This window comes from Rutidosis leptorrhynchoides, chromosome 9 (genome assembly GCF_046630445.1).
Source record: "Rutidosis leptorrhynchoides isolate AG116_Rl617_1_P2 chromosome 9, CSIRO_AGI_Rlap_v1, whole genome shotgun sequence".
Classification (NCBI taxonomy): Eukaryota; Viridiplantae; Streptophyta; class Magnoliopsida; order Asterales; family Asteraceae; genus Rutidosis; species Rutidosis leptorrhynchoides.
The window spans coordinates 26,257,890-26,270,122 of record NC_092341.1 but is presented as its reverse complement, the minus strand read 5'-3'; the positions used below and the strand labels follow the sequence as shown (position 1 = coordinate 26,270,122).

The 12,233-nt window shown below is 35.6% G+C and overlaps 2 protein-coding genes across 2 annotated transcripts; one reads left to right on the top strand and one right to left on the bottom strand.

The window, feature by feature from the left end:
* The first annotated feature begins 4,230 nt into the window (after window positions 1-4,230).
* Window positions 4,231-8,578, top strand: LOC139866644 (protein NUCLEAR FUSION DEFECTIVE 4-like). The gene is made up of 3 exons (XM_071854933.1): window positions 4,231-4,606; window positions 6,306-7,192; window positions 8,009-8,578. The coding sequence occupies exons 1-3, from the start codon at window positions 4,283-4,285 to the stop codon at window positions 8,472-8,474; spliced, it is 1,677 nt and encodes a 558-aa protein (XP_071711034.1). The 5' UTR covers window positions 4,231-4,282; the 3' UTR covers window positions 8,475-8,578.
* Window positions 8,579-10,062: 1,484 nt separating this feature from the next.
* Window positions 10,063-10,689, bottom strand: LOC139867853 (uncharacterized). The gene has a single exon (XM_071856201.1). It carries the CDS (start codon window positions 10,687-10,689, stop codon window positions 10,063-10,065), a length of 627 nt encoding a protein of 208 aa, XP_071712302.1.
* Window positions 10,690-12,233: the final 1,544 nt, after the last annotated feature.

Genomic DNA, 12,233 nt, shown 5'->3' with positions numbered 1-12,233 from the left:
AAGAGTCCAAGCAACGAACATATATGGGCATACAATAATAAATGATAAGGGCCTAAGCAGATGGCCAAACAAATAGCCCATACATAATAATATAACAACTCCCCACAGTTGGAGCGAGAGAGGAGCGAAAGGTCCATATGGAGCGAAATTCTTCAAAGAGAGAAGATGGTAGGCCCTTCGTAAAAATCAAGCACACTTGTACCGAGAAGGAACATGAAGAACTCGAACATGTCCCGAAGCAACCAAATCACGAACAGAATGAATGTCAATCTCAATCTGTTTTGTCCGTTGATGCAGAATAGATTGGACGAGAGGTAAACCGCGCTCACATTATCACAGTACACGAGAGTGGCCGAGAACAGCAGGCAATGAACTTCGCAAAGAAGGTTGTGTAACCAACAAGTAAAGGCTACTGCATTGACGACACCTCGATATTCAGCTTTAACACTGGTTCGTGAGCGAGTGTGTTGATGCTTTGATGACCAAGTAAGTAAATTAAGTCCTAGAAAAACACAATATCCTGATGTGGACCGATGAGTGGAGGGGCAGCCTGCACAATCAATATCAGAGTACTCCACAAGAGAATCGGTCGAGGAAGCAAACAGTTGTTGGCCAAGATCAAGTGTCCCCCAAACATACCGCAAAATCCGTTTGACCGTCGCGAAATGAGGTTCACGCGAATCATGCATAAATAGGCAAACATGTTGGATGGAATATGAAATGTCGGGTTGAACACGACGTATTGAAGAGCACATGCAAGGCTACGATATAAAGTAGGGTCAGATACAATAGGCCCTTTAGCTCCAATTTTATAGTTAAAGTCAACAAACGTCTTGCAAGGATTACACTGAAGCATATCAGCAAACTAAAGAATCTCAATGGCATATTTCTTCTGAGAAAGAAATATCCTAGAAGAATCACGAGTCATATATATCCCCAAGAAATAATTTAACGGTCCCAAATCCATCATAGAAAACTCTTGCTGCAATGACTGTATAACCCTATAAAGAAAAGCTGTAGAAGAAGCTGTTGGTCCCGTGATAAACAACAGGAGTATTGTAGAGGGGGGTGAATACAATTTTAAATTAACTTAACAGTTAAGACAGTTTAGTATCCAAACAAGTAAATTAAATAGAGTCAAAGGTAAGTTTTCAACGGTTTATTCTTTATTGATTGAATCACAAAGAATTACAACTATCCTTGGCGGAATGATAGTTGGTTGATACAGATTTACGTAGTTATAGCTATTGAGGATATTCTTAAAGCTATTACACGTTTTGGAGACTAAATAAATAAACCCACACCACTAGTTGTTACAATAGTGGATACACCAATTTATAGTGGTCATATTAATCGTGTATTTGTTCTATTGTCCACTGGTACATAGGATGTCTGTACTTGTGGGGACAAATATGTCAGAGCGTGCTCCCTTCTTTCCTCTTAGGTAGCTATTGGCAGGAACACACCAATTCGGTTTGGCACCACTATTTGTTTAAACAAATAGAATGTTGTGTTCCTAGGCGTTGACAAAGTATAACACATGTGTGCACATGCGTTAAACTTCTGCATTCCCACGTGGTCTTGTAAGGTCACTTATCAGCCGTCGACGTGTGTCCTTTTCTATTCAACTTTGTCTTCGACTTCTGTTGAATAGTACAATTGATGTAGACCACTAAGGAAACTACTATGCTTATAATGGAGCATAGCTGTCTTGTGTTGTATGCTGCTTTCCAGCCATGCTGGTTCTTCTATGCTGAGTCACTTGATATTCTTGAATTGCTGGGTACACATCCTGTGCTGATTCGAAGAATACTGTCTACCTTGTGCTGGGTAGACTAGGCAGCATACTAGACATTCGACACAGCAATATTTGCTGTCTATACATAAACAAACTTGTGCTGGCTGCACATTACATTTTAGTGCAAATAAATTCTGTTTTGTCATAATTAAATCCTTAATTACTCTGGGGACTCAACAGAAGCAGTCATGACAATAACATCAACATATAGCAGTAACGAACGTTTGCTTCAACGGTATTAAGCCTCGATGTGGAAGGGCCCGCGTATAGTTGCCAAAGCAACCCGGGTTCAATTCCTGGGGGCGGAAGGTTTTCTTTCCAATTTCCTGCGATTAGTTGCCAAGCAACTCAGGTCCCGCGATTAGTTGCCAAGCAACCCGGGTAGGAGTTTTCTTCTAGCGTGTGTGGGTGCAAATGATGAGGGTCGTTGAAATAAATGATCCGCTGATGCAAATTCGTCATTAAAAAAAAAGTAAGCAATGTCTGAACCCCAATGATAAATGAATAAAGATGGGGGTTGTAACGACTGTGAACAAAGCCCGCCCATTTAGCCAAAGTAGAAAAACGCTAAAACCAGACACGTGGTTGACATAATATGGGTGGTTTGGGTCCCGAAACCAGGAGGCTAATGCATGTAAACGATCTCCGCAGGATTACCATTAAGAAAATCGTTCTTGACGTCAAGCTGATGAATAGATCATTTTCGAGAAAGCGCAAGGCTGAGAACAATATGAATAGTGGCCGGTTTAACCACCGGACCGAAAGTCAACAATCAATTCCAAGATGTTGACTACGCCCATTAGAAACAAGGTGTGTTTTGTAGCAACTTGGGGTACCATTTGCGTTATACTTTTGGCGAAAAAGCCACATTGAACGCACGATGTTCGCTTCCATAAGTCAGGGCACAAGGGTCCGAGCATGGTTCTTAATCAAAACATTATATTCATTGTGCATAACACATTGCCATTAAGGATCGTTGAGGGCTTAGGAGTAGGATTTGGGAATGGGAGAAATATTGGTAACATGAAGGTTTAGACATTGAACGGGTCTCGTAATACCAGCACGAGAGCGGGTCAACATAGGATGGGTAGGCGCGAGTGGTGGGGTAGAGGCTAAAGGTTGGGGAGTAGGTTCAGGATCGGGTATGTTTTTTTTTCTTTTTTCTATAGTCTTTATCTATTCTTTATTTTTTATTATAATATGATATAAACAAAACAATATAGTTAGTATCTTTGTGAGCGTAACTTTGTTTTCAATGTAAAAAAAGTAATTAATACTAATAGTTCTTCTCTTTTATATGAAATTACACCAACTATGTTTGTCTTTAAAAGTTATAGTGATAGTCTTCTACGGTTTTAAGAAGTTACGCTAAAGATCACCGTCTTTTAAATACATTGATTGTCTCTGACATATCTAAAAGTGTACGCTGATGGGTGGTTCTTATTAATGCACATCTTGAACAAGTAATAGACTATCGATGTATACTTGTATATAAGTCATGGACATTGAGTGTAACGAGGAAAACATGCACGTGCTTCGCTGTAGGGTAGTTTCAATCGGTTAACAGTCGGTGGTTAATTGATTTTTTTCACAAATAAAGGAATTGAAAGGAAGTGAAAAAAGTTTGTAATAAAAACGTAAACTTTTTTTTTTTAAATATGGCAAATGACCTTTTTTTTGAAAGGCAAGCAAATGACCGTTTTACCCACGAAGGGGTGCAAAATTACATGTGTGCCACTGTGAACAGTGGCAGGTCTCACCATAATTAGTTATATTTATAGTTTATAATTTAAAATTTATGAAAAACTAGAACAATTGGTGAAATTTAATCTAATTTATAGGGACGACTAGTATAAGTTTAAAAAAAATAAAGAGTAAAGATATAATTCTAGGTAAATCGAAAGTTTTTTGCTAACGTATGTTCTCATGACATACATTATGGCGCAATTAATGAACTCAAAATTTTCTTAATTATTAGAAAGTAAAGTGCATTTAGTACGCGCATAACATAGTTACCTTTAAATTGAATTAATAAGTATTAAATGTAAAGTATTAAATGTAAAGTATTAAATGTAAATTCTAATGTTTAAAAAAAGTTCGAGTTCATTAAATGCCCTTTTAATTTAACATATGTTTTACAGGGCAAGCATTAACAAAGCCAAATATGAAAACACAATTGTTTTTTTACTCTTAAAAAAAACGTACTCCGTATTTTATGGTCACCGTAATCGATTTGAAAACTTGCCTCTCTGCATCTCAAATGGTCCTCGACTTTAGTGCAAATGGTAATACTCCATAAGAATGAATAAATAAATTAATTTAAAATAAATAAATAAATAAAAGAAAACAAAAGTTAAAATTAAATGAAAATTAAAATAAGCTTAAAAACAGTGACTTTTTGTCCAAAAGCACAAACCTCCGATAAAAATCTTTTAAAAGCTATTCCATTCTTTTCTTCCTCTACATAATTTCATCACATATGCGATGCCGGAGTTAAAAGCAGGAAGCCGGCCACCGTGGGTGGGTCTAGCAGCCGCCGTGTGGGTCCAGATTGCTTCCGGCAACGCTTACTCATTCCCACTTTACTCACATGCTTTGAAATCAGTATTGGGTTTATCACAACAACAACTTACAATTCTTGGTGTTGCAAATGATTTTGGGGAAAATGTTGGTATACTTCCGGGCATTGCATCTAATAAATACCCACCATGGGTTGTTCTCTCAATCGGTGTTCTTGCTTCTTTTTTTGGTTATGGTGTCATTTGGCTTGCTGTTAGTGAAACAGTTCACAATATGCCTTACTGGGTTGTAAGTAATAAGCTCCTTTTTAACATTTTTCATTAAAATATTTAATTTTTTTTGTTACCCAATTAGATTTTATCATTAGGGTACGTTTCTTGAGGTTTGAAATGTGATCTACATGCATCTTGATTTTGTTTCCTGTTGGAATTGCTACATCAAGAAATTGAATTTTGTACCTAAATCCATTTAGATTTTGATCATTAGGGTATGATTCTACAATTCCGAGCTTAAAAATGTTATCTTTATGCATCTTGATTTTGTTACATTTTTATACGTTTCTTATAAAAAAATTGAGTTTTTAACCTACCCATTTAGGCTTTTTTCAAGCTTAAAAATGTTATCTTGTGCATCTTGAAATTTTAATTTATTTACATTTCTGATCAACAAATTGAAATTTTACCACCCAATTAAAATTTATCTTTAGGGTACGTTTGTTGAACACGAAGATGTGTTATCTTTATGAATCTTGATTATATTTCCAGTTAGAACTTTATTGTAACTGTCTTTTCAAAGGAATGAATTTTTCACCTTCCCATTTCGATTTTAGCAGTAGGGTATGGATTCTTGCGCTTAATGCATCTCGATTTTGTTTCTTGTTTAGAATGTTATTATCTATCAAAATATCCAATTTTCTATCGGCCAATTTAGATTTTATGGTTTAGGGTATGATTCTTTAGCTTGAACTTGTTGACTTTATGTGATTTTAATTTTCTTCAGTTACAACATTTTTTCTTCAAAATATTCAGTATTCTACATACCCATATAGATTATCATATGGGTATACTTCTTGATTTTACAAGAAATCCGAGAAATGAGCGAGAAAATCCGAGATTTTAAGTGAATATCCGAGATTTTATGAGAAAATCCGAGAAATGAGCGAGTAAATCCGAGAAATCGTTGCTTTGACCAAGTTTGACCCCGTTCACCGGGAAATCTCGGGAGATGGACATCTCGTCTCGGCTCGTTTCCAAAAACGAGATCTCGGAGAGATCCCGAGGAGAAATAACGAGATTTACAACACTGGTCATATTAAATTAATAAGTATATCAGGAATTGGGTAGTTGTATATCTATAATTTATTGTATTATGACTCATTTATATAGAACAAGGTTGCAAAAATCGCTACTCGAAGTACTCGGTCGAGACTTTTTTTTTTGAAAGGCAAGGTCCCAAAGTGAGGTTGGCGGGGATTGAACCTGGGTCTCCTTTGGAGATTCCCTAGCACCCAACCACTCAACCAACCCTTTGGGGTTATCGGTCGAGACTCTTTAGGGAGTACTCGGATGTTCCCGACAGCTGCCACCTGATCAAACAGGGAAAGCTGGAACCGTGCCATCTCATCTTTAACCCCAGCTCTCTCTCTTGTTTTGGTTTCGTTCCCTTTAGACCAAGTATGACTTTGACCGATTTTACGAGTAATCCCGAGTTTTGACCGAGTACTCGTTGAGTACTCCCCGAGTTGCAAAAACTGGGTACTCGGCGACTAACTGCGAACCCATTATAGAATAGCTTAAATGCTTTGTCTTTTGAGTATAATTCATCATACGTTATGCTATTATTTCTATATGTATCAAAATAACCAATTCTATAGGCTTATCATATCAAAGTCTGGGAATCATGTAGTTGCCTTTTTACATTATAGTCTCTATATCTTGGTGTATTAAATATAACTCTAAATATATGGAACTTTTCGTTTTCTTTTCAGTTATGGATTGCGCTTGTTGTTGCGACCAACAGCAGTGCATGGTTGGGGACCGCAGTGCTCGTAACCAACATGCGTAATTTCCCGCTCAGTCGGGGTACAGTTGCCGGTATTCTAAAAGGTTATGTTGGACTCAGTGCTGCAGTTTTCACCGAGGTTTATACAATGGTGCTAAAAGGATCAGCGTCTTCTTTATTACTCTTCTTTACACTCGGGATCCCTATTATATGTTTAGCTTTAATGTATTACGTTCGCCCATGTACTCCTGCTTCCGAAGCCGACCCGTCCGAAACCGCCCATTTTCTATTCACACAAATCGCAAGTCTTTTTCTTGCGGTTTTTTTATTAACAACCACGATATTGAAAGACGTTATGACTATAAGTGATACATTATCGTACACATTTGTTGTGATTATGGTGGTTCTTTTAGTTGCGCCTCTTGCGATTCCCGTTAAGATGACTTTATTCCCATCGAGCAAGAAATTTAACCGACCCGTTAGTTCTTCAGATAATTTAACGACCGTTATGGATCCGTTAATGACTCCGTCATCGTCCGATACGAATTTAACGAAACTTAACGACGGTGAAGGTATGTCGGAGGTGGATGTGCTACTCGCGGTTGGAGAAGGTGCGATAAAACTTAAGAAGAAAAGGAGACCGAGAAGAGGTGAGGATTTTACGTTTCGTGAAGCAGTTGTGAAGGCCGATTTTTGGCTTTTGTGGTTTGTTTATTTTCTTGGTGTTGGGTCGGGTGTTACTGTTCTTAATAATTTGGCCCAAATTGGAGTTTCGCTTGGGTTTGATGATACGACTACACTGTTGAGTCTATTCAGTTTCGGAAATTTTCTCGGACGTCTTGGTGGAGGCGTTGTTTCGGAGTATTTTGTAAGGTAATTGTTTATTATCAGTATGATTCCTTGCGAGTCAAAGTGGCTAGATGGGCAATTTGGGTTGGGTTTGCTGGTCAAACGGGTCGATTTTTTGTTTTAACCTGTTTGAGTCAAAACACAATACATAAATCAGCCTGTTCATAAGTAAATGAGTTGGAAGGGTCTTTTTTTCTGAGTTGATTACAGTCATGATATTTATCAGTCAATTTTTATTTTTATTTTTATTGTAAGCAACCGCACACAAGCAAATCTAAGCACCAATTCTGGACTGCTTATCTGCTTATTTTAGAAAGAAATATACACTTCAATAATTAGCATTAATTTGCATGATTCTGATGCCTAATTATCTATCCAGAACAAAGCAGACACCGTTTTATGAATTATATGGTAGTCCACTGTTGTAAAAACCCGGATGACTCCTTTTTAAGAACAAACTGATCTGATTTTTTAAAATCCGTTTAATTTATTAGTCAACTTCGGTTAATGGGTCAAAATCAGATTTGGTGGTCAAAGTCGAAATTGGTCTAACATTTTAACATGTATTTCAACCAGAAATCGAGTTTTTGAACGAATGAATGATTATGTTTATGTTTATGACATTTATGTTAAAGTTTATGTTTACGCTTTTTTTTCTACATTTTACAGATAGTTTTGAAATTTATTATTTAAATGTATAGAAAAAAATTCAATCCGATTAATCCCCGAATTGCCGGTTACTCCCTCCAAAGTCCCGATCGAGTACTCTCCGAGTAGCGAGTTTTGCAACCTTTATATTTTCGGTGATTATAAAATTTGATTTAAATCATGTTTTTTCAGGTTGAACGCGATTCCACGCACAATTTTGACGACTGTAACTCAAATAATTATGGTGATGACGTATCTTACATACGCCTCAGCTATAAACGGTACACTCTATATCGCAACAGCGTTACTCGGAATCTGTTACGGTGTTCAGTTCGGTGTTATGATCCCGACATGTTCCGAGCTTTTCGGATTAAAAAATTTCGGTCTTATTTTCAACTTCATGGGACTAGGTAACCCCATCGGGGCTCTGTTATTTTCTGGGATGCTTGCCGGTTATGTTTATGATACAGAGGAAGCTAAACAAGGTGGGTCCACATGCGTGGGTCCCGACTGTTTCAGACTCACATTTTTTGTTCTTGCTGGTGTGTGTTGTGTGAGTGCACTTTTGAGTGTTGTATTAACCGTCAGGATTCGACCCGTTTATCATATGCTTTATGCTGGTGGTTCGTTTCGTTTGCCTCAGAGTGCAGGTCATTGAAAATGACGGTTTTCGTGTGGGTCCAGATTGAGATAATTGTTTTATGTTTGCGCTTGCGTGTTTTGAAAGATGCAGGGTAACTTGAACTTTAGTTTAATATGTAATATTGAATATTGATGTATAATCAACCAACTCCTCCCTTGATTTGGTAGTGCTGACATATAGCATGAAGCATGAGAGCCTTATTTTATATTTATGTTAGTTATTAGTTATTGTATTAAGTATTAAGTATAACTATTTAAGTTTGTAGTTATCTTGAACTTTGTTGTTGTGTACCCTTTGCAACAGGGGATTGTAATTTGATATGCAGTTGTGCATACAGAAGTGGGTCTCCATTTTTTTGTGAGAGAATAAAACATTGGTTTTTATTTTTCATTTTTTATTTTAATTGAAGACAAAAATTTCAATTAGCATTTGATGGTTAGCAGGCAAACTTCGTTTGTGGACCATAAGGATCCATGACTAATAAGTATGTCCTCCACCTCCCTTTAGATTGTAGCCAAACATTCAAAAACATGGGTTGACTTGACTCATGTGCACGATTACATTGAATTGTATCCAAAGGTGGGTCAACTCTTGTTCACCATACAAAAAAAGGTTTTTGACTAAAGTTTTAAGTTTTGAATACAAGTTATGAAGTTTATGTGTTATACATGAATTTACTTATAGATCCAAAAGTTAAGAGTTACAAGTGATAGAGATCATAAATCTTTTTGAATAGATCTTACGATCTACTTTAACAACCAACATGAACAAACAAATGACCACAAGCACGACCAACATTGAATAAACCCTTAACAAACACAAAACTATTGAAACATCCAAACAATCACGTCATTTCATGTCTTGAACAAAAAACTTCTAAGATATTAAATGCCGAAAGAAACATTGGAGGCGAGAACATGTGACTTACATCTGATGAAGCCGGAATCCGACTCTAAAACTACTTGTAACCATACAGACCCAATCAACTGCCCCGCCGATAAAATTACATAGAAGTTAGAGGTACACCCGACAAAGAAGACATTGAATCACCCGACACAAACACAAAAAGCGCAACAAATGGAACATGATAGTAAAAATCTAGTATTGACTTTTACCAAACAATTACAGAGTAGTTCTTATTGACATTTGGTAAAAAATAATCAGATTTTGAAATTACAGCCAGCGATGGGTTGGAAACAGTCAGCAAGTAATCTGCTCGTGCTTGACTGAGTACATTAGAGTATGAGGTCGGATTATTCGCTCTTCGGTAGTCGAAACAGAGAAATCCTTCTACCTTTTTAAAATTAAAATAATACTGATAATCTTGAGTTTATTTAATTTTAATTTCTTATAGTAGTAAGACCTGTAATTAAATAATTACTACAGTATAATGGTACACTTTATTAAAGTAGTTACAGAGACTATTACCAAAGCAAATAAAGAACTAGTGATACAACTTCTTTGGTGGAAGAACATTGAAAAATAGCATCTCTCTCACCATTATTAATTCTGTTAATTATTTATTTCAAACAAGAAAACAGACATTTTTAGATTGAGCAAAAAAAAAAAAAAAATATATATATATATATGATTTGCTACAACATCAAGTAGGTTTCAAATTCTGAAACATGGTATCCCATTTGATCTCTTGAACACCACCACCGGTCCAATAATCGTCACCACCATCTTCTTCATCATGACTCTCATGATCATCACCATCTTTTCTTTCTTGATCATATCGAATTTCATAAACCAACGGGTTCGATAAGCTATTTATTCTAATACTATTGCCCTTATGGTTTCCATTAGTGAGCAAAAGAGTAGGAGTAGCTTGTTTAAAAGTGACCAATCTTTTGTTTCTTCTTAACATGGTCCCTTTCCACTTTGAACCATAACTTTTACGAACCAAGACCAAGGCCGATGAATCGTCACGGTGCACCAATGTTCGAATGTACTTAGCCAATGTCCTCTTTGTTTTCTTCATAGCGAAAATGAATTTTGACATGGGGTGTGAACCATTTGATCCTTTTTGTTTCATTGCAAGTTTGAGTATCTCTAACCTATGTTTGGCTATTGAGATTCCCATACTTTGAAGGAATTCGTGATTGAAATAAGCTATATCGTCTTCTTCTAGCTCGTTTCGAGAGAAAGACATCCCGTATTCGTATACAAGTGAAGGTTCGAGCCCGGTTTTTGATAGCCAAGAAAACCAGTCAATGGCTTGCTGCATTTTTGTTACTTTGTGTAATATGAAACTATGAGTGAAATATGAAGTTATTTATATGAAAGAATAATCGGAAAGGGGCAAATATGACATTTATTTGTGCCTTGCAATTGTATTTGGGTGAGGCTAAAGTGTCAAAAAGAAAAGGGTGTGTTTTCGAATAATTAAATAGTATAGGGGGTTGATTGTAAATACATGTAAACTGTAGTCCAAGAATTTTTTTATTTTTTATTTTAATTTTAAATTTGAGTTTTGGCATCAATCACGGCATCATGGGACACAAGCTCACGGGACAAAACCACCACCACTAGCCTACATTTTTTTCTTTATTATGTGGACGACAACATTCCATTATCAACTGAATTAAAATTTGCATCTATACGAGAAATATAAAGTGTGGAATTGATTAGTTGTTGTGTTAGAAGACACTAATTTTCGTTGTAATTGTAATTGTAATTGTTAGTAAGGACATTTGAGTTCGTTTTTCGGTTTCACGTTTCATGTTTAGTAGTATTATTAGAATTTGTAGCTCGTCGTATCGTTTGCTTTTAGTTTCGGTTTAGGTTAGGTGAGACTCGATATAGATAGTTTGTTGGTACCGCTTTCTAAGTACGAGTCTCACCGAGGTCCTTTTTTGTACTTCTTGTTAAATTCGTTTTCTTTTCGAAAACGTTTCCGTTGTTATAAAATTTATCATTTTTTAGGTGTGACCCCGATTTTTGGTTCTATTGATTTGCGGAACCGCAAAATGTATACATTAAATGGAGTGATAACGTTATGTAATTTTTAATCACAAAATGCTCCATCCGTCTCCTCTAACAGTTTATAGTAAATTTAAAATATGTTTATTAAATGTGTGTTTTATCTTTATAATAATAACCGTACTGAATTTAATTAAGGAATAAGTGACTAACAGTAATAAAAAAAGTAAAATAGGTAATTTCATGATATTTAATATATTAGTTTCTATATGTGAAAAATAAATTTAGAATACTCCCTAATAAGTCGGACATTTTTTAAGAGACAGAGAGTATCAAATTAATACTAACACATTTAAGATATGGAAATGAAAAATAAGGCCTATATATCTATAAATCATGTGTAGAATGACAGCCAAATAATATATAGTCATGAGTCATGACTCATGAGTCATTAAATTACCAATTTTCTAGTTTTAGTGACACGTAGATCTCGAGTAATAATAAAGATAACCCATCTTCTGATGCAATGCATGAGATATGTTTATACTATACTGTACTACTCCGTATTATTTTATTTTTAATATATAAATTAAATAAAGCTTTACTGTTTATTACGAATATTAAATTTTTGTATTTGCATAAGATACCTCGAGATCCAAGTTTCAACACACTTTACATTTGTTTTTTTTCTAATTACACTGGAATAAAGAAAAGAAAAGAAAAGTGGCAAAGTAAACGCATTTTCATATATTGGACATATGTATGTATCCGTATCTATATATAGTCAAAATAGAATATATGGACTCCACATGAAATTTAATGTAAAATACAGGATCATCTAAATAATTT